Raw genomic sequence first — 22,318 nt, 5'->3', positions numbered from 1 at the left:
GGCTATGGGTTAAAAAACCCACCTTTCAGGGCACCTCAAACTTTTGAAGTGGGGCCATAGCTCTGTAGAGCTCATGCTTTATGTGCAAAAGGTCTCACACTTAATCTCCCTTGAAAAGGTATCAGGTAAGAGGTGAAGTGAAAGAGTAGGCAATGGCAGAACAGATAGCTGAACAGTCATCTTGTTGTAAGCCAAAAACGGCTTATCTTCTGAGTTATGCCAATAAAACTCAGAGACTAGAGGAGTTAGGAGTCCATTGTTGTTTATTGCAAAGCAATAGGTTACAGTCAAATCTTTTCACAAAACTGCAACCCCGCCCAAGGGTCCCGGGCAGGAGTATTTATAAGTTTCAAACAAAGCATTTCAATTTCCACCAACCATATACATCATTACCTCATTTCATGTTTAATACACATGCGCAATAAGCACTGCTAACTAAACTTTGATTCTCACCGTGATCTGTTACATTATGTTAGTACGCATGTTGGGAACCTGTGTTACGTGTAGCCAATTGCACCATGGATCAACTTATGTTCTAGTTTATAAGCTGTATCTTTGTGATTTACGTATTAGCTGTCCTTCTGTCCCAGTGGGGGACGGTATCTTGCAAAATCACCAGTTTCTTAAAGGAACAGGTTACCACAACTTCTCTATTAGAGGCATATTCAAGGATTTATAGGGGTTGACATTATCACATTCATTATGGCCTTTTGGGCCACTACCACAATCTAACTATCAGGCAGCTTCGAATGTTTGAAACAGAAGCTACCCAAACAAAGTCATGCTCCACTTTTGTGTTGGGGGCTAGGTAATTGGCACACTGCCGTCAAAGAGCTAGGAGCTGGTCTTTTGCTTTTTTAATGGAGAAACTCAACTGACAGGTTTTGCTTCCACAGGCCGGAGCATCACATTACATAGATACATGTGTATATATGTTAATAATACCTTCAGTTTGGGTACAACTGATGATATAGTAATTTAGAGGCACAAATTTTTGCAAAAGCCACAAAAAAACCAGCTGGCAGTGAATAAAGTAGAAGACATGGGTAAAAAAATGTGCCCCAGGAAGTATCAATTCTTTTTTATATATATAATGGGGTTGTTTTTCCAAACTTGAATTTTTTGTGGCTTATTTAGAATTTTGGCAATGCGGCTGCTGGGCGATCATTTCACCAAATGGCTCACGGCTTAACTCCTTGCCAACCAGCCAGAATCCCCCTAGGCTCCCTTAGCAAAATAAAAGCATATTATAACACTGGGGAAACATGAGAAACTGATTGAAGAGGAAATGATTTATTATAAATAGTAAAGGTCTCAAGTTGCCACTCGTATTTATCAAGGACCCTGAAATAGTTATCTAGATTAATTTGCATTCAAAGTATGTCTGCAAGGAACAGCTTCCAGCAACTCATTTAAATGAGTTCTAAATTACAATAGAAATACCACCAAAATTACATTTTTCTTGGCTTACTGTAACCCTAAAGCTCATTTGGAAGCACCTGCAAACAGTGTTGGTTGCCAAAAAGAGAAGGCAGGATTCAATTTCATTCGACATAATAAATTTTGTAAAATACAGAATTTTAAACTTTTACAGAACAAAGAACTTCTTGTAACTACGGCTGATTATAATTATGGGTAGTTCTGCGCCACTGAGGTGCTTTGGAATGTCCATTGTTTAACCTGGAAGCAATTTTAACTAAGACAGAATGTTAAAGTTGCCCGAGATTATAGAGAGAAGAATTAAAAAAGGAAAAGGAAAAAGAAGACACAGTGGCTTAAAAACAGATTTTTTTCTACTGGGAATCAGCACTGCCCCCACCCCACCAAATAGAGTTATATAGGTAGTAGTTTCCTAAGTAAAAATGAATTTAGGCCCTAAGGGAACTGTAAAAATCCAGAGGAAGGTGCAGATAATTTTCTCGGAAAATGTAATGCCCTATGTGCTGTTGAAATACAGTATTTCAAGAAGAAGAAAAAGTTTCATAAAAGCCCTGTGAGATAAATTAACTTCATTGATCTGGTCAAAGCCACCCAGCAAACTTCACAGGAAAGGCAAAAACAAAAATCCCAGATGTATGTTTGCTATCCAAAGTGGTTTGCTCTAAAGTGGACAGAGGCTGAGAGTTTAATAAATTTCAGAGAAGGGACTGAAACATCTTGTTCAAATAACCAGTCTGGTAAGAATTCCCCACCCACCCTCGCCCCGACGACTTGAGCTTCCTCAAAGTGTAGCCAGGTGTTTACAGCATAGTCTGCTAAGAAAGAAAAAGGACTTTGTACTGTGGAAAGGAGCTTTTCCTTATGCACCAGCTGTGCTGGAGTGTCATATTTTTAATGGCTACTGCACGACTTTCACTATGTATGTGCGACGCATGAAGCACTGCTTTGACAAAAGACATACTGAAGTAAATTATGCCAAAGGAACATTGTCTGGTAAACTCCATCGTGCTAACCATGGTGGCTTAAATTACCAAGCTCAAACTTCTTTGAAAGCAAAACTGCTCTTGTCTGATCTTATGCTATAGCTAAGATGGGTATTTCTGTACTCCCACTTGCATGAGTCAGGCTGTCCCAGGAAACTACCTATGTACAGTATTTCATAATGTACAATTCTGGACCTCTGTGAAAAGGTCATTTCAGATTCAGGGTAAGGCTGCCTGCATTTTTCCTATTACTGGGTGCACACAGCACCCCCAACTTGTTCAGCTTTTGGCGATGCTTCCTAAAGACATCTGCTTGACACTATTTCAGATGCTCTGTCCCTGTGACAAGACTGCAGGAGCTGACTTTCTTTCCTCCACATAAGTTTTAGCTAGATCCTTTTCTTGCCCCCACATTCCCTTGCACCTGTTTGTTACTTTCCTTAGGGAGTAGACAGGACCCCCACGGTGGGGAAAATACCTGCAGGTTTGCAGGGAGGGGGCGGAATCTGTTGTCTTACCAGATTAAATGAGTTCAAAGGAACCCATGTTAAAATAACAAACTAGTTTCTGAAAGCAGGCATTTGTCTGGCTCTCCAGGTTTTAGGTTGATGATTTTGGTCCCACAGGTAAACACGGGCCATCTCCATTGGTGCATGGGGCCACTGAATTCTGCCAAATCCCCAAAGACGTCAGAACCATCCCCACTGCAGACTCCTACACCATTTGAGATGGTATATCTTTTCATGTAAGTCAAGAAACTCAGTTATTTTTCTCCTCCAATTTGCTTCCAATGCACAGAAGGCAACTATAGTGACTCAACATTTTTATTAATTAATTAATTTTTATTATTGAATTTGTTAGTTGCTTTATCTTGCCCAAGGCAACCCAAAGCGACTTACAACCAACCAAAAAATACCAACACAGATACAATAAAACAAAGGGGGGGGGGACACATTTAAAAAATCTCACCCACTCCTGCCTTCTTGCTATCTCCTATATTTTCCAAATCTCACTCACCTCTGACACCCACAAGGCAGGAAAAACTATTACTTTACGTATAACTTCCTTCAACCACTTTTCTACCTCTTTCACTTTCTCCACTGCAAAAGTTGGGTCTTTAAGAATGTACCACCTCATAATTCCGTCCTAGGCAACTCTCTACATTTGTCCTCTCCCCTCTATCTCTGCTGTATTAAGTATTTGTGCCAGCAACGTGTGGGTGGGTCAACCTGTGTAATGTACTATTAACCCTCTCTATTCTGTATGTTCCTGTAATGGCATTTCAAGCTGCAAAGTTGTTTTTGTTGTTTCTAAGTAAATTAATGTTGGCATTTATTACCTTTAAACCTTTACACTTTTCATAAATAAATAATTCAACTGAAACAATGGTGTGGTTATTTGCTAGCTCTCTGGAGCAAATACACCAAGGCTGGTTCTTTACTGAAGGCCCTGTACAGTTCAGCTGTCCTGCTCAAGTTGTTGTTTTTTTGTACCAGTGTAGGAGATACCAAGCAGTACCAGTATAAAAGAGACCGGCACTTTACAAGAGTGCCTGGTTAACATATTGGACAGCTTTGGACGGGGTGGGGTGGGGAAAGCAGGTGCTGTCATTGGTTCCACTGAAAAAATCCTTTTAGTCAAGGAATGCTGGTACTTCCAAGTAGAAAGGCAAGCTATAAACAGTTTCAATTCAGACAAATTTTTGAAAGTGTGTTGAATACGACTTCCCTTATTTTATGTCCAGAACTCAAATTGTGAGACAATTCTGAACCACATATCTTTGAAACATGCATAGTACAGTGGTACCTCTGGATACGAATGGGATCCGTTCTGGAGCCCGTTCGCATCCAGAAGTAAATGTAACTAGCAATGGCATGTCTGCGCGGGCCGCTTTTCACTGCTTCTGCGCATGACGTCATTTTGAGCGTCTGCGTGAGCGGCGAAACCTGGAAATAATGCGCTCCGTTACTTCTGGGTTGCCGCGGAGCGCAACTCGAATGCACTCAACTTGAAGCATATTCAACCTAAGGTATGACTGTACTGGGCACTTATATCAAATGAAAAGGGAATTGAAGATGTCAACCTCTGGAAACCCTGAAAGTGATTTGGCCAGTGACGCACTCCTTAGTTACACCCCCTTTGGATTACTGTAATAATGCGTTCTATGTGAGGCTTCCTTTGAAAAGTGCTCAGAAACTAGTTTTTAATATTATTATTTTTAAGTGTGTGTGTGTGTTCCTATCAATGTTTAATTTTATTTAAAAAAATTGCTTCTTTTCTATGTTTTCAGCTGTTCTTATTTTTATCTGTAAGGTGACTTGAGTTTATGTCAAGGAAAAAGGTGGGGTATAAATAAATATCTACTACTATTACTGAAGTAGCTGGAGCTGGAAGAGACCTGAAATTAATTGCAATCTTTGAATATTTCCTACTTAATTTATTTAAAAGGTAAATCTGGCACAACAATTTCATCATAGACCACTTCCATGGAAACAATACTAAAGGTTCACTCTTGCAAAGGTCTTGGAACTGGGGGTGGGGAAGGGGGGCAGACAGCAAGTTGGTAAAGGTAACTCTGAAACAGATTATCTTACAAATTCTGACTGCAGATCTCCAAAAGGTTTCCCTTGCCTTTCTTTCACAGAATTGCACGTATCCCTAGTGACTTGGAAATACAAAATTCTGTTTTCTTTTTCTCAGCATACCATCCCAGGAATAAATACCATTTTTTCTACTTCAGCATTCTCTTAAGGTAATGCTGGAGTCTGAGAGTTGATGGAAAAGAAGTTAGTTGGAGAGCTACGGGCAAATGAACCATCAGTCTAAAATACACCTATAATCCTAGGTTTGTTTCTTATTTTAATGGTCTGGATAGTTTTCAGGATAAAATATTATTTGCTAATAGTAGTAAAAGTAACAAAGAACTAATTAAACTCTCACATTGAAATAGAGCGCTGTAGTTCCAACATTACAGAAACATTATGAGAACCTGCATGAAAGATCTGTAGCAGCAGAAGTGCTATCTTCTCAAGCTGAAGCAAGCAGCTACACCCCTTCTAATTAACTTTATTTTACTGATCAGGCGATGACTTCCATCTTACGATATATTGCTATTAGTGAAATTTTCTAGACGTATTCTGTTTGGATCTTCTGGATGTCTTAATGCAATGCCATTTCGCAGCAGAAGTTCAATATAAGGAGCCCAGAATGAAGTGGTGATTGATACATATGGATCATGTGGTGTGTTACTAAATTTGTGGATAAGGCTCTGAAAATGAGAATGACATTTAGAAAACAATGTTAGCTTTGATCGGCCAGACGTAGTGGCTGCATGTGCATGCAATGCTAAACGATGGTTTAGTGCTACCTGCACAAGCAGAGATGAGTTTGAACAAAGCCTTCACTTTCAGAGAACAGAACTGTAGAATTGGAAGGGATCCCAAGCGCCATGTAGTCTGACCCTCTGCGATGAACAGAATCCCAGTTTAGTGCAACCTTTCCTTCCTGAGTTAATGCAAATGCACTCAAGGGTTGCAGACAGCTTCCTTTCTGTTGCTAGTGTGCATAACTAGACATGCCTGTGCCCGGCCCATTGTTACCATCTAGCCCAAGGGGATTCCACACAAAAAGATGCTCTTCACTAGGGACCAGGAAAATACCTTTGGCTAAGGCTGGTTTTGCATTTAGGTGTCTGTGCTCAAGTAGAGATCAAGATGGAAGAATAAGATGGAAGGCAGTTTCCATGTACGTTGAGCTCAATCCATTTAGATTTCCAGAGGTCATAATAACCATTGGGAATTGGGCCCAGAAGACAACAGGGCATGATTGGCTAGCCTGTGGCCCTCCAGATGTTGTTGGACTCCTATCAGCCCCAACTGTAGCATGGGTGGGAGTTGAATAGAGGGGAGGGGAAGTTTCAGGCAAGATGAGGAGGCTCTATGGGTCGCATCTGGGCCCCAAAACAGCATGACCAAACTATTCACCAATCCCTGGAGTAATTATTTCGCTATTTATCCATCCCAGTCTTTACCTGCAGCAAACACAACAAGTGTTCTTACCTCTAAAATTTCATGTAATGATATTAGTTGTACATCTGGCTCTTTAGATGAATGCTACAGGAAACAAAACAAAAGATCTATGTCATATTTAAGGCATGCATTTTAACAAAGGGAGGGAAGTTTTAAAGATAGTTTTGAATGCATTTCTCTTCTTTTGGACTTGAAAAAATGAATTTGTGCAAAAGTAGTTGAGCAAGAATGTCAGTGAGATTGCGCATTTGAATGTGATAAGTGATGAAATAAGGATGCATCCTCACTCAAATGGCGCATGTAAATGGACATCTGATCTACATTCACAGTTCCTCATTCACCAGGTCACAAAAATACAGAAGTCTTTTTACATGCATGGACTTGCAACAATTGACAATAGCACAGTACATCACACTAAACCAGGGCTGGGAACCTCAGGCTCCGAACCTCTCCCCAGGTCACAACCTCCTTCCCATGTGACAGTCCCTCTTCACACCTTCTGCAGTGTGAACTTATTTGCCTGGATGAAGAGATGGGTGTGCTGGAAACTCAGACCTTTGCATGACTGGAATATAGCCGACTATATAAATAAGAGTCACACCTGTTGCTCCATCCACTCTTGGCTCTGGCCCTGCCCATTTTACCTTTGGTCACACCCACTGGCATGCAACCCTCAGAAGGATACCTGCAAGAGAAAGTTTTCTATCCTGCAGTAAAGAATGGTTTAGTGTGATGTGCATGAGCTGAAACAAATCTGACCAAGCCATGGGCTCTTTACTTCCCTTACCTGTGTGATCAGAAGGACTTCAGCAGAGTTTACCTTCGGTTTCAATTAATTGTGGCTTCTTGGTGTCTGCAAACTGGGAACTGTGGTTCGTAACAAACTGGCTCAGTTTCCCAACGAGCCATATTTAAACCATGATTACTCTAGCTGACGTGTTAAATTAATCAGAGACGGTAATAAGCCATGATCCTTGGTTTGAATACAACAACAAGCAGAGATTCAGTGAAAACAAAAGCAGAAACTGCCAAAGTCCTGCTCAACGCTATGTGGATACAACCTTGAGTCTCACATAGGCCAGTTCCTGCTTGCACATATAATGCTAAACCATGGTTCTGCATGATATGCAAATGTGACACAACAGCATTACAAAACACAAGGATCACATCCACAAAACTGTGATTGTTGTATGCACCACTTATTTTTTAGCCCTTTCGTTTTGAAGTACTTGATTATTTACATTCACTACGCACCGCCCAACAACAGAAGTTCTCTGGGCAGTTTACAAGTACTTGGCATCCTCCAATTTTGGCAATTTCATCTGTCACTTACAAATGGGTATTGATGATCATTTGTAAATGTATGGGAGGAAGACAAAGATTCTCTGTGTTGTCAGGTTCCCGTTTCTCCCCTTTATTAGCCTAATCTTTGCTGCTTTTAAATTATATTTGCATTCGACTGTTGAGTTAACTAGGTAGCTTAAAAACATTTTTCGAAGAAAATATAAATATGCATCTTTCCTCACACACAAGTTTCAGCTTACTACAAAAAGATACCATTTATTTCAGGAAAATATCTAAGTGGGTATGAGATGAATGCTCAGTATTTATTTTATATAATATCCACCTTTCTTAAAACACTATAGAAACCAAAATTGCACAGGCCCGGTTGTACAATCTTTAAAGTGAAAATAGAGAGGCTGACTTCAAAAGCTTTGCCAGCTATGGCCACCAGGGGGGGGGGTATAGCAAGCACTCTGCTCTCAATTATATCTCAGAATGGGACTGAAGATACCACAACCTATAAGCTGCTGGGTGACACAGATTCCAGCAAGAGTTTTAAGAAGGATGTAGAGAAGCACCAGTTTCTATGGCCTGCAAGACTTAAAGGGGAGAGGGAAACTGACACCACAAAGGGGAGAAGCATAGGGAACTGAAAAGAAGGAAGTTAAGAATGGAGAAATGGCTAAAACCAGGGATACCGAAAGAGTAGAAGGTGGGCAATTTGGCAAAATTTAGGCTAGGAGAATCAGGCTCAGAGATTGAAGGTGAGCTCAAAAATTGTGTGAGTGCATCTAGCAACAGCAGGGCTTCAGACAGCAATGATTTCAATTATATATCGGAATGGGACTACTGGGGCATTAAAGCTGAATTAAAAGCACAGCATTTGAACTTTCATGATTGCTTTTCATTATGACAGTATAAAAAGGTAAAAGTAAAGGACCCCTGGACAGTTAAGTCCAGTCAAAGGCGACTATGGGGTTGTGGTGCTCATCTCGCTTTCAGGCCAAGGGAGCTGGCGTTTGTCTACAGACAGCTTTCCAGGTCATGTGGCCAACATGACTAAACTGCTTCTGGAGCAACGGAACACCGTGACAGAAACCAGAGTGCACAGAAACACTGTTTACCTTCCTGCTATGGCAGTACCTATTTATCTACTTGCACTGGCCTGCTTTCGAACTGCTAGGTTGGCAGGAACTGGGACAGAGCAACAGGCGCTCACTCCATTGAAGGGATTTGAACCGCTGACCTTCTGATTGGCAATCCCAAGAGGCCCAGTGGTTTAGACCACAGCGCCACCCACATCAGAGACTTCTTAGCTTAATATTAATGTGAAAATGACCATACTCTTTTCTTTCTTGTAGTTCCATCATCAGGGAGAGGGAAATGTTCTTCAAGGAACTCGCCCAGAGCAGTCAAGATCTTATCCTTATACGTTTTTATTTTCAGCATTTTGGTTTTGATTTCTTGAAAGGCTCTAAGGTGTTTAAAAAAAAAAAAGGTGAATTGCAATAGTCTTTTTTAAAAAACTTGCAAACAAAAATTATTATCCATACCAAAGCCTTTAATTATGCAATTCGCTTAGTAAAAAAGGTAAAGGTACCCCTGCCCGTACGGGCCAGTCGTGTCCGGCTCTAGGGTTGTGCGCCCATCTCACTTAAGAGGTAGAATGATTCTAATTTCTATAGTTTCCCGCTCCTAAAACTGCAAAACATTATGAATACCTTTCTTCAGAAAACTCTACAACTTGATTGCGATTTTCTTCCTCTGTTTGATTGAGGCAGTCCATTAGCTGTTGCTGTTCCTCCAACCATTGCTGTTCCCTTTAAACAGATGTGGGGAGAACAGTAGACAAATACACATTAGTTTTGTAGAACTGCCAAATCAGTTCCACGATAATACTGAATCCAGCACATACCTTACTAAGTCTTGCTTCAATTTTTCGTTCTTTGCTTGAATTGTCGATAGCACCATTTCAAGATCCTGGTCTACTTCCTGCAACTGAAAAGATAAGTGTGCTCTTTATAGAAATGTAGTTCTTTAAAAATATATGCACTGTGGTGCTCTGTGCATTTGTATGCCTTATATTTCAGTACTATACTATCTGTATGCTTAAATACGAACACAGAAAAGTAGGTACTCATCCATCTTTTTCACATGAATAGGAAAACGAATCAGCAAACAGGTAAAATAAATACATAGCTTTGTAAGTGATTTTCAAACTCTTATTCCAGGGAACTTTGTGGTTTCTTGGAATCTTCTGAGCAGTTCCTTGGTGAAAAGATCAGAAATGGCAGACAAGCTTATCTGAAAAACGGTGTGCTCACAGAATTATCTTTTAGAACTCCAGGAGGACTGGGTAGAAGGGATTTCTCCTCCATGCACTAGTTGTCGTTCTGCATCATTAGCACCATGGGTTGTATTCAGTGCAAGGATTACTGCTAGCACAAGAGGACTTCCTGCTTACCCTATCCCTGCATGCCCCCTAAATCTGTTCTGTGGGCTCCCCCCACCCTCCAGAGCAGATCTGGGGAGGGCACAGGATGGGGGAAGAAGGCCTATTGTGCTAGTGGTAATCTTTGCCAAGATAGGATGAGTCAGTAGGATACTACTACTTCTCTTGAAGGCTTTGCAAGGTAAATCTGTATATGCATACATCAACCTGCTCTCTCCAGATGTTTAAGACCACGATTCCCATCAACCCCATCCAGCATGGCCATACTAGGTTGAGAAAGGTTGGTGTAAGTCATAACTGTTCGTCGTTTAACATGTAAGACACAGAATCTAATACATATCAGTGACCTGATAGGTCACAAACACAACAGTAGCTTATTCATCACTACTGAGTTATCTCCTCAAATGTAAAGATGCCCTAATACCAGTCAATATGAGCCAATGTTGAAGCTCACTAAATTGACCAGTGCCTCATATGTCTTAAAATGCTCTGTAGATGCAGCAGTCCCATGACACATTAGGAGACAAAATTGATAGGAAAAGTAGAAACTTTGGAAATCACTATCCTAGACCAGTCTTCTCTGTGATGCACTCTGTGAGTGCTTATAGTTTAGATTGCACATTTCAATTCTAAGTGTTGGGACTTGAGAAAATAAAATGTATACAACTACATAGAATGAAGGCTCTAATCTATTTTTAACAGATTTACCAGGACTATTTAAATTCTCTTTTTCAGATGCAACATCCTTGTTAAATTCTCCGTAAAAATGAATGTGCTGGATCATGTAGTGTGATTTATAATTTAGGAAACCACATACCAAGCGATCTTGATCCATAGGGCCATGCAGACTGATTAGCACCTAACACTATGTGTCCCTCAGTGGACGTAAGGTTACGTAGGGTTACGTAGGGTTAAGCAGAGCAGTGTCAGTTGTTTTCATAAAAATCAATTAAAAACATTATGATCTATATGCCTTTTGTACAATTTTACAGATTTCAAATGTATCTTGATAATAAAAATGTTAATGCTTCTCTTATCATGGAGTCAATTCTACACACATACACAAGAATGAGAACTTGAGATTTTTTAAGCCAATTGTCCAGAAAGCAGAATGTCAAATCAAACATGATATAAGAGGTGCAACATTTTCTCAAGGCAAAGATGTTAGCCAGTCATTTTATTGAAACAAAATATGTATTAGCATGTCTGCTTCCATGACCTTTCTAATGAGAGGTGGAATAAAATTGCTGAGAAGTAACCAAATCCAGAGAAAGGAAGGCAAAGAAGTTGTTTTTAAACCAAAAACTTTATAATTTGAATGTGAATTCATTTACTAGGTACAGTATAATTGCTTATTTTAGCAGAGGAGCCACAATAATCTTCCCAGCTAATGTTGCATAGCAATTCTTCAACCCTTATATTGAAATGCTATCACTAACACATTCTAGGTTTCCTTGTTAGCCCCAGATCTGGAAGAATTAAAGAGTAATATTTGCAGATGCTATTGCTATAAAACTTAGAGGAGTATTATGGACTGATGTCAAATGTATAGTTAAGATGTTTTAGGCAGGCCTAAACATAACTGAGTGAAATGTAATTCACAATCGGCATGTTATAGCTACTAGTGCCTTGGTAGAACTTCCAAGTTATGCTGCTTACCTAAATGACAGGAGAGTTGTCACAGCTAATGGCCAGGATGATGGGTCACAAGCTGTACAGACCTAACATTAGGTGAATTTGGGACATATAGAATCATAAAATTGTAGAGATGGAAGTGACCCCAAGGGTCATCTAGTCCAACCCCATCCGATGCAGGAATCACAGCTAAAAAAATCCCTGGCAGATGGCCATCCAACCTCTGTTTAAAAACCTTCAATGAAGAAGAGTTCACTACCTTCAGAGGCAGTCCATTCCACTGTCAAACAGCTCTTATTGTCAAAAAGTTCTTCCTAATGTTTATTCAGAATTTTTATCCTGTATTTTTATGTTGTGAACCGCCCTAAGATCTGCAGATGAAGGGTGGTATATGTTAAGTTGTGGGTGAACATATCAGACGACACAGCGATTCTTCAAAGAGCTCTTGTTTATTCACAGGCCAGAACTGAACTGAACTGAAGGGTTCAGCCAGCCTGCTTATATAGAGCTCCACAAGAACGCAACAGTAACCATTTTCTGTAACTATCCAATCACTGAACGTCACTTTTGATCCCTTATTTGCATATGTGGACCTGAGTGAAACTATCTACAGTATCCCCCTGCTGGCCCAGGGTGAGAACTTCAGTACATAACAGTATATAAATCTTAGGGAAAGCTAGTTAAGTGTACAGGTAACTTGCATCTTACACGAGGGTTTGGTTCCAGAGGTATCCACAAAAACACATAAAGCCAGGAACCTCAGAACCACCCCCCCCCCCCGCAAGGTGGAGGGCTGTGTACCTGGCTCTAGGGAGGTGGTGCAAAGGTCCTGCCACCTTCCCAAAGCCCTGTAAGTGGGATGCTGCCAGAGCCCTTGCACTGCCAGGTAAGCCTTCAACCACAGCTTTGCACAGGTGGGGGGGGGGGAATAAATATATGGAGAGTGGGTTTCCCCTGCTCTCCATTTATTTATTTATCTAACCCCCACCCGCACAAAGCTGCAATCACATAAGTAAAATAAATGTTAAGATGTGAGTTACCTGTATATCTAATTGTCTGACTAATACTTTCAAGATGTTACAACCAGCTCACCCTAATTTAATAGACATACCTGGTGTCTTCCTAATGCTGTCAGAACGTCTGGATTCACGGGAAGTACTGAAAAACACAACAAGTTGCCATACTTTTAAAAACAACACATATTCGCAAATCTCATTTCTCTGAGTGAAACAATCAGCATTAGACCCAATGCTATGATTACTACTGTCAGAGCTGCCTCAGGTCCCAGCTCACAGAGGACCAACGCCAGTCCGTTGTTATATAAAATAGTCTTTATTGAAGTTCATTTTCTCTTTTACAGCCACGGCGCGCAGCTCTACGTCTTAAACTCTAGACCGCCGAAGCTCCGTCTGAGTCTCCTCCCCCCAGACACCAGTTTAAGACCCTAGCCTTGCTCCACCTCTTCCTCTGCTCCCTCCTCCTCTGGGTCCGCTTGTCCGCTGAGGTCTTGCCCTTCCTAGACTCTTCTGACGCTGAGTCCCCTGAGTCTTCCCCCTCCCTCCGGCGGGCTTTAGGACCTGGTTCCCAATCCGGGTTTTCTGCTGTCCCGCCTGTACATTTGAACTTGGCGCGCGCGCCCAGCCTGCCACCTTCCTCCTGACCGTTATACTGCTCCTGTCGCTGCTTCCCTCTTCGGGGATGCTAGCTGGGTCTGACTCCTCCTCCCTGCTTGCCGGAGGAGACGCTGACTCTGACCTATGGGGCTCTTCCCCCCCACTACGCTCTGGTGGGGAAGCTGGTCCTGATTTCCAGCTACTGCTTTGGGAGTCTCCGCTGGCCCCCTGCTTCTGGTGTGTCCCCCCTGGGACCCCCCTAGCCCTGGCCATCGGCGCCCCCTTCTGGGAATCTTCTGATTCACTGGAGAGGCTTATGGAATCCCTCGGGTCACTGTCATTCTGCCCTCCGCTGCCCTCAGATTCTTCCCCTTCGCTCTCCATTTCCTCTCTCCCCTGTGCCTCTGCTCCTGAGCCCCTGACAACTACACATAACATATTACAGAGTGAGCTGAAGTCCACATAGAATGAATTCTATAAACAGCAAGCAGCATCTCATAAAAAACTTATTAGTGAATCCAAACCACTTTAAGACCAACCAGCAGCCTACAATGACCTATTGAAGGCTACAATCCTATGGTTGCAGGAAGGGTGCCCTAGGGCAGGGGTCTGCAACCCGCGGCTCCGGAGCCGCATGTGGCTCTTTTACACCTTTGCTGCGGCTCCGGGGCAGATACTAGCGAGGGGAGGAGGTGCATTGTGCGCCCCAACACTCCCCACTGTGGCGGGCGCTGTACTGGCTGTGATGTTGCATGGGGGCGGTGCGTGCATTAGTCACGCACCGTCCCGACGTCACCTTCCCGCCCGCCCGCCCGCTACATTGTAAGGGGCATGTACGCTGGTCACTGCATTGAAAGGGGGCATGTACGCTGGTCACTGTTTTGAAGGGGAGTGAAGAACACACACCAAAAAAAAGGCAACTTGTTAATTTAACGTTTATTTCTATGAGGAGGTGTAATTCTGAGGGGTCAAACAAAGAAATAATAAAAAAGTGACAAAAAAGTTATTTTTATAATGACGAGTTTTGCGGCTCCCAGGTTTTTTTTCTTCGGAAATGGGTCCAAGTGGCTCTTTTTGTCTTAAAGGTTGCAGACCCCTGCCCTAGGGGCTACTGAACTGTGCAGAGCTCCCTCTCTGTAGGTGGAGAGAGAGAGAGAGAGAGAGAGAGATCTATTCTTGCAGACAGAGGTCTCGTTGTGAAAACATCCCTACAGCAACAGCAAAAAGGTAAGTGCTACACAGTGAATAGGGCAAAACAAAGAGCAAAAACAGCATTCTAGCAATATTTGGTGGGAAGGTGGACACACTTTCCCATTTCTCCCAGTGAGAAGGAAAATCCTTTTTTAAAAAACAAAAAACACACTTAAAAACCTCAAAGGGGTGGGGAAAAGAAGGATTTACAATCCCCACCAACAGCACCTTTTGCCCACCAGTGCTATCCCAGAAGTTCGTCCACCACTATGCCTTCTGCCTGGTAGGCTTGCTCTCAGAAAGCTGTACTATAGCTGTTTACGATTTTATGAAATAAATACTATGAAATAGAGTTGGAAGTGTCATCTAGTCCAACCAGCTACAAAGCAGGAATCTTTTTGCCCAATGTGAGGCTTGAACTCAGGACCCTAAGATTTAGAGTTTCATGCTCTACTGATTGAACTATCTCTTTAGTCTATCGTTTGTACTGAAAGAAAGATGCTTGACAGAAAAGATTAATGAAATGTTGAAAGTGCAAAAATCGATGCACAGAAAATTTACAAGAGTTATGTTTTACACGCTTAGCGTATAATGATATTATATTGGAAGTTACAGCCCTAAAGCAAATGTAACCTTTTTGTGGAAACTTCAAAGCCAGAAATAGGCTTAGCGAAAAACAATGATGGAAAAGTGCTTACATTCAAGGCTGAATGGATAAACAGATGGACACAGCCCTTCAGAGATGTCCTCAAGAGATTTAAGGCTTTCAGCAGAAGATTTTAATATATGAAGAAGTTAGCATTGGCACAACCTAGAAATGTCAATAAAATCCACTAAATATTGCTGGGGGCATATCTATGTTGCCTTTAGGCCAAAAACCTCCTAAAAGGCACCTGATCTAAAATATTTTTTGAAGCTATAGAAGTTTCAGGAACTAGATGGGAAAACACCTGGGAAGCTTGTGTATATCACTGTGAGCACCATGTTAGAAGGACATAAAGGTAATACACAAGGACACAGACCACCAACTAGTGCTGAATCTTCTGGCAAACACCAGCATCCTTAAAATCTAGAGACACGGGGCCCACAGGCTGTGTAACATATGGTGATCCTATTGGGTAACTAGTAGGAAACAACATAAAATATCACAGTCAAAAGCCACAGGTCTGAGGTGCCCTGTTCTAAGTTGGGGTCTACTTGGACAGACTGAAACAAATGCAGACATTGCCAGCAATTGTTCACACAACTGTCTGTGCATAAGGGCACTAAAATAGCCAAGCCGTAGATTGAGGCCTAATAAATTCTATATTGTAACAACCCATTTGATGACGTTACTTCCATGTTCAGAGCATTATATTTGTGAAGTTTTGTTAGCAGAACTTTCCTTATATTGGACCTTTGGTTTATAACGGATGGGGAATGTTTTTGGCTCCACAGTCCAGATTCTTGTGAGGAATGGCCTTGCAAGCTCAGTTTGACAGGTGAGTAGGACCACCCACCTGACATCACAATGACACCAGGTGCAAGTGCTGCTAAAATGAAGTTTTCTTCATTTTAGCAGGGGTTTCAATGCAAACCATTTCCTGAATCAGGAAGGGCTTTCCATAGAATCCTGCTCAGTTTGGCTGCCTGCACATCTTCCCTGATGGGAACAGGTACTCACAACCAACACAGGATTTAACTCTAACTTCCCACCCATCAGTTGATATCATGAATTATGCCAGTTGATGGGTGGATGTGGTTTGGGGGAAATTTCCTTGTGGGCCAATTTAGACCCCCTGGGAGGCCAGAGTCCCCACCCTTGGTTTATAAGGTGCTCACTAGCAATACCGAAGTCACTAACACAAAATCAGCACAATTTAAACCATGTAGAGATAGTCCGTCATAAGAATTAAGCACATTTTGAGCTGCATTGTAATACTTTGCAGCCCAGTAACAATTCTGCAAGACTTTGAAACAAGTATCAGTCATTACTGGATAAATAACTACTCTTTGTCTCACCAACAACATTTGCTGTTTAACTACGTCTTATCTTTGCTTAACCTAATTTGTTTAGACCGTTATGCTATACCCACTTACCTGGGACTAAGCTCCACAAGCTTTAATAGGACTTTCCATTCTAGAATTGCATGTATACAATCCTAAACATGCCTATTCAGATGCAAGTCCTATTAAGCTAAATGGAACTAACACCCAGGTAAGAGTACAGTGGTACCTTGGGTTACAAACGCTTCGGGTTACAAACACTTTGGGTTACAAACTCCACTAACCCGGAAGTAGTATCTTGGGTTGAGAACTTTGCCCCGGATGAGAATGGAAATCGCGTGCCAGGAGTGAGGCAGCAGCAGGAGGCCCCATTAGTGAAAGCGCACCTCAGGTTAAGAACGGTTTCAGGTTAAGAATGGACCTCCGGAATGAATTAAGTTCATAACCTGAGGTACCACTGTACAGTGGTACCTCGGGTTACATATGCTTCAGGTTACAGACTCCGTTAACCCAGAAATATTGCTTCAGGTTAAGAACTTTGCTTCAGGATGAGAACAGAAATTGTGGTCCGGCGGTACGGCAGCACAGGAGACCCCATTAGCTAAAGTGGTGCTTCAGGTTAAGAACAGTTTCAGGTTAAGTACGGACCTCCGGAACGAATTAAGTACTTAACCCGAGGTACCATTGTATATGGGATTGTAGCCTGGGTAATGTTTTCACATGTTCTTAAAGTTGCTTTTAAGATTCACCTATAATAATACCAATCCTGCTAATTGAGCCATTATATTGCAATGTTGGTTGCCGCAAAGTTTTGAATCATGTTTTGAATCATGAAACGTGGTTCCTAGTACTGTGACTCTCGTGCTCTCTTTTTAAGGAATTGGCCAAATGAACTACAGGATGCATTATTCATGCAGAATTATTCTTCCTTACAATTTACACAGGATTAAAATAATATTCCTGATATTAACTTTCATCAATAATGATTGGCATTGTAGGTGCTGCAACAAATGCTTGGTTTCTTTTGGATAGACCATAATTAGAAACAGGAGGCAGAGTGCACTGCAAAGTCCACTGTGTGCAATAAGACTAGTCTTCAACCAGTTATTGTAAGTGATAGTCCATACCCAATTATATAAAAGCATGTGATATCTGAGATATTGCAAATACAAGACTGGTGCTCCAAATATTTTCTAACCTAAAAAACCTCAAAATTTGTATGTTTTCCATCTACAACATGTGTGTCATTTCTGAAAGATTGTTGTCATTGGCTGCTGTACTACAGGAGTGTCAAGATAGGCCATTTGGAAGAATAGATTTCAACAGAGAGTAAGAAAAAATAAAAGAGTGACAGCATGAAGTTGATCAAGAAAGACAGAGAAGGCCTAAAAATACGGAGAATGGTACACAACAGATAACAGAAGTGGTAAGATTATACATTCCATAGAAACCAGGACACTTTGAACAGTCAAGGTTTCATACCCCTTGGCTTTAAAATTCTGAAAAATATTTAGATTAAAGCCTTACCGTCTGGTTTTCTCTTCTGCCATTGGTAAAGCTCCGCTGAAAGGGCCTTCACCCTTTTCATTAACAAGGAAAGCTGTAATACATAGCAAATGTTGAAAGGTACTTTAAAAATGTTTTATTACACTTGAATAAAGAGCAGACCACTTAGAAGTACGAACTGGAACATTTAACCAAATAATGGTATATAACCACTTTCCCAACCCCATTCTCTAACAGAATATTCATCATGAGCAGAACAACACATTCTGATACAGAAAAGCACCAGAGAATATTGTCTGGCACAGAACCTTCCCCAGTGCCAGGAGCTGCCTTTGTTCCTTGACCTGGGGAAGCCACTGCCAGTGGCACTGTGTGGTGCTTTTTCAGGCTGAGGTTCTCCATGGAGGAAAGTGCAGGATTGCATCTAGCAAAGGAGAAAAGTTGTGTAAACTTTATTTATTTATAGTGGAACAAGTTCCACTAATTATTGTTAGTGGAAAGGTTTCAAAGTCATAGATTCTATGATGCAGTTTCACCTATACCACAATGCACCATGCACTCAATTATGTTTCCAGCAGCCCTCTCCAAGTTTCCATTTAGCTCATGTTCAAGACTTCCTTCCATCACCAGCCATGTGAGAACCAGGGTGGAGTGAGGAGACAAGGCCAAACACAGTTCTAGCACATGTTTAGCTGTTGTGGTATGCGCAAAGGCCTGTGTCACAACAGGTACTGTTCAAAACATTAGCAGTCACTAGTTGACACAACTATTGCATTGCTGTGTCAGCTATGTTTATGGCTGTTAGTCATGATGGATTTATATTGTGCCCTGATGTTTAAAAGCAGTACAGCCATACCTCTGGTTGCGAACGTGATCCGTGCGGGAGGCACGTTTGCAACCCGCAGCGTTTGCAGCCTGAAGCGCCGCATCTGTGCACATACGTGTGTGACGTGATTCGGCGCATGTGCGTGATGTCATTTTGCACTTCTGCGCATGCGCTGAAACCCAGAAGTAACCTGTTCTGGTACTTCCGGGTTCGGTGCAGTTGGCAACCCAAAAACGCTCAACCTGCAGCGTTCGTAACCCGAGATATGACTGTATGTTAATACCAAAGGCATAATATGGGCAGAGAGGGGCATGCTATTGCCTTTGTGCAATAGCACAAAGCATATGGCAGGCGACTGCAGGAAAGCTATCTGGACTAGTAAATCCTTAGTTTGTCCTAGTTCTTCTTTGGTTATTCACTGAAATTAAAAACAGCAGCATCTTTTGGGAATATTTTTTTCATTGGTAGTTATGGCTAAGCTGGTTGTTGAACCATGTTTTTTTAATTTTTAATGCATCCAAAGCATGTTTTCTTCAAGCCACTGTTGCATCTTTGAGATAAAGTGGGCTAGATATCTAAATAAATGTGTACATGCATAAAAAACTGGCTTGGAAATGTTTTAAATCTGGTCGCCCATGCATAGAAAGCTTTTTCACTGACAGTTCTGAAACTTTATCCTTACCTTGGGATCTGAATCTGAAAGTGTTTCTGTTTCTTGAAGTGTTAATCTGTTCTGACACTTGGTTATAAAGAAAGGAGAGAAATAAAATTATATTACATTGTGCTTTTTCCCCCCTTCCTTAGACCAACCAACAATTCCGAACATTTAAAAGCAGTAGAACTCAAGATACTGAAGACACACCATCCAGCCAGTTGTACTGTATTCTCTTTGATTTCAACTTGAGAATTTATGAACGAGTGAAATTCTCTCCCTTTGAAATAAATGAGGCCTAAAGAATAACTGACTTTGGATTGTGTATCTTAGAAGTACAACTGATGACACCAAGCAATTTTCAGCAATTTTAGGGTGCCCCTGACTTTATGGTCTTCAATAACGTCTCTTCCTCTATTGTCCTTGCATTCCTCATTGCACCTTTTGTCTTTTATAAATTTTTGACAGGTTTTCATTAATGGAACTGTGCTGGTTAGATGTGGTAGACTGAAGGTTTGCTTGGTCTTATATTTAATTTATTTAATTTTCCATTTCATTTATCACACATGAAATACAAGGGAGGACTAGCATCCACAAAAGCCATTTAAAAACTCTTTCTACTTTTATCTGCATTTTACTTTTTCTAGAAATGGTGTCTGCTGTGTGCTTAGGCACATGTACAAGCATTGCAAATAGAGGAATAAAATACAGCATTATTGCTAGTTATTTGTTCCTGCAACTTCATTCATCACATCAACATACATCACTGTTGTAACAGTATTCATAAATAGGATATCGCTCATTACCTCTTCCATTTGTTTCCACAATTCTTCACAATCTTGTATGAGTTGTTCTTTGGCACCTTCTGAACTCAGTAATGTGCTGCTGACCATTGGGGGAACTTGCTGCTCATCTAGACTCATCATATTTTTCTCAGCCTATGAATAACATTGTTTCCATACTTGGTTTAATCACTGATAAACAGGTGGTATAGAAATGGTTTAAAACAGCATCACATGCACACAAACACACACACAGGTGAAGCACCAAAAAAAGAGAGAATGGTTTATGAGCAGTAGTCTGACAGTTGTATAGGACCACAGAGCCAAATAACTAACTGCCAGATAGCAGCTGCATCATGAATGTAGAAATTATGTTTAAGCACAAGTTTGCAAGTCCAAAACAGAGCAAATAAAGTCAATGTGCCTTCCTTGAGGGCACACAGGTCTTCAGCATTGATTTCCAATGACAATGCTAAAATAACAACCTTGAGACTGTCTTCTTTTAATTATTTAACAGTTTTGATCAGCAAAACTAATTTACCAAAGCCAAAAAAGATTTATGAAAGGTACAACATTCATGTTGTTGTTGTTTAGTTGTTTAGGCATGTCCGACTCTTCGTGACCCCATGGACCAGAGCACGCCAGGCACTCCTGTCTTCCACTGCCTCCCACAGTTTGGTCAAACTCATGTTAGGAGCTTCGAGAACACTGTCCAACCATCTCATCCTCAGTCATCCCCATCTCCTTGTGCCCTCAATTTTTCCCAACATCCCAGGGTCTTTTCCAGGGAGTCCAGCATTCATATAAGGTACCAAAACAAAGAATGAAAATCTTCAACAACATCCTTGACAGCAGTAAAGATTATTTTGAAACACAGTAGGTAAAACACCTTAATATAAATAAGGAGACAGGCTTGCAATTTTGAAAATCTAGAGACCAAATTGTTTGATGTTGCCCTTAGGAACAGATCTGTGGGAACATATGGTCTTGAATAAATAAAGCATTAATTCATCAATGGTATGAGCCATGCTCATTTGTGAGAAAGGCTGCGAAATTAAATCCCATGGCAAGGTTCGTACCCGCTGCCCTGTGAGACATCTTCAGGAGAAGAAAAGGCTAAGGAGTAAACTCTACACAAATCCGGAATGGAGCCCCCAAAACGGTCAGATAGCAAGTTGTACATCTCTTTCCAGCAACTCCTTCAGCCAAGCTGGTGTCAAATGTATTGCTCTGCTTTCCTTTGGAACACATCTGTGAGGCCCAGAGGGGTCTTGTCATCTGGGCAGCCCGGGACCTCCATACACAGTGCCCAGGCTTGCACCCCGAGAGGTCACTCTGGTACCGTTAACACAGCAAAAACAACACAGGGGTGGGAGGGGGGCAACCGTTACAAGTTACCGGTTTCTGCAGCCACAGCAGGCGCTGTGATTCTCCAGTGGCTTGACTTCACCCCTGGAAGCGCACTCCATTGTCTCTCTCTAGACAATGGATAACAACAACAACAACAACAACAACAACAACAACCCTCACCTTAAACGCCTTCCCCAGTAAAACCAGTTGCTAACCAGAACCTTCAGATGAAGAACACAGAAGCGTCCCTTTGGACCAAACCAGTCCAGCATCTGGTTTCCCCCAGTGGCCCGCCAGGTGTCCCTGGGAAGCCCACCCGTGGGACCTGAGGGCAGAGACGGGCATTCAGCCACATCCGTCTCTAGTGGAAGAGGAGAAAACAAGCTCCAGCCTCACGACCCCGGACGCCTCCACGGAAGAAAAGGATGCGCTCCCTGACGGAGGCTCGCCCAGACCCAGCAGCCAATGGCCGCCCACTCCTGACATTACCATGGCGATTTGCCGGTGCCGCCGCCGACCTTCTTCTTCTCCTCGGCTCGCTCCGAGTCGCCTCGCTCTGCATTCCGAACCTGCGCGGGCTGCGCTCTCAT

The 22,318-nt window shown here is 41.8% G+C and overlaps 1 protein-coding gene across 2 annotated transcripts; it reads right to left on the bottom strand.

Annotated features, from left to right (window-relative positions):
- Positions 1-245: 245 nt before the first annotated feature.
- CENPK (centromere protein K) lies at positions 246-22,315 on the bottom strand. 2 transcript variants are annotated; one of them, XM_028748849.2, is made up of 10 exons: positions 22,218-22,315; positions 20,403-20,534; positions 19,627-19,683; positions 18,140-18,212; positions 12,934-12,980; positions 9,651-9,733; positions 9,457-9,555; positions 9,080-9,209; positions 6,482-6,535; positions 246-5,691 (listed from the first exon to the last, which is right to left on the bottom strand). In XM_028748849.2, exons 1-10 carry the CDS (start codon positions 22,218-22,220, stop codon positions 5,521-5,523), a joined length of 849 nt encoding a protein of 282 aa, XP_028604682.1. In that variant the 5' UTR covers positions 22,221-22,315; the 3' UTR covers positions 246-5,520. The 2 variants fall into 2 exon arrangements, with proteins under 2 accessions (XP_028604682.1, XP_028604681.1); XM_028748848.2 differs by lacking the exon at positions 22,218-22,315 and adding an exon at positions 21,909-22,050.
- Between the last annotated feature and the right edge of the window lie 3 nt (positions 22,316-22,318).

Source organism: Podarcis muralis, chromosome 11, assembly GCF_964188315.1.
Source record: "Podarcis muralis chromosome 11, rPodMur119.hap1.1, whole genome shotgun sequence".
In the NCBI taxonomy this organism is placed as follows: domain Eukaryota; kingdom Metazoa; phylum Chordata; class Lepidosauria; order Squamata; family Lacertidae; genus Podarcis; species Podarcis muralis.
Note: the sequence above shows the minus strand (reverse complement) of the source record. Positions and strands in the feature narration are given on the sequence as shown.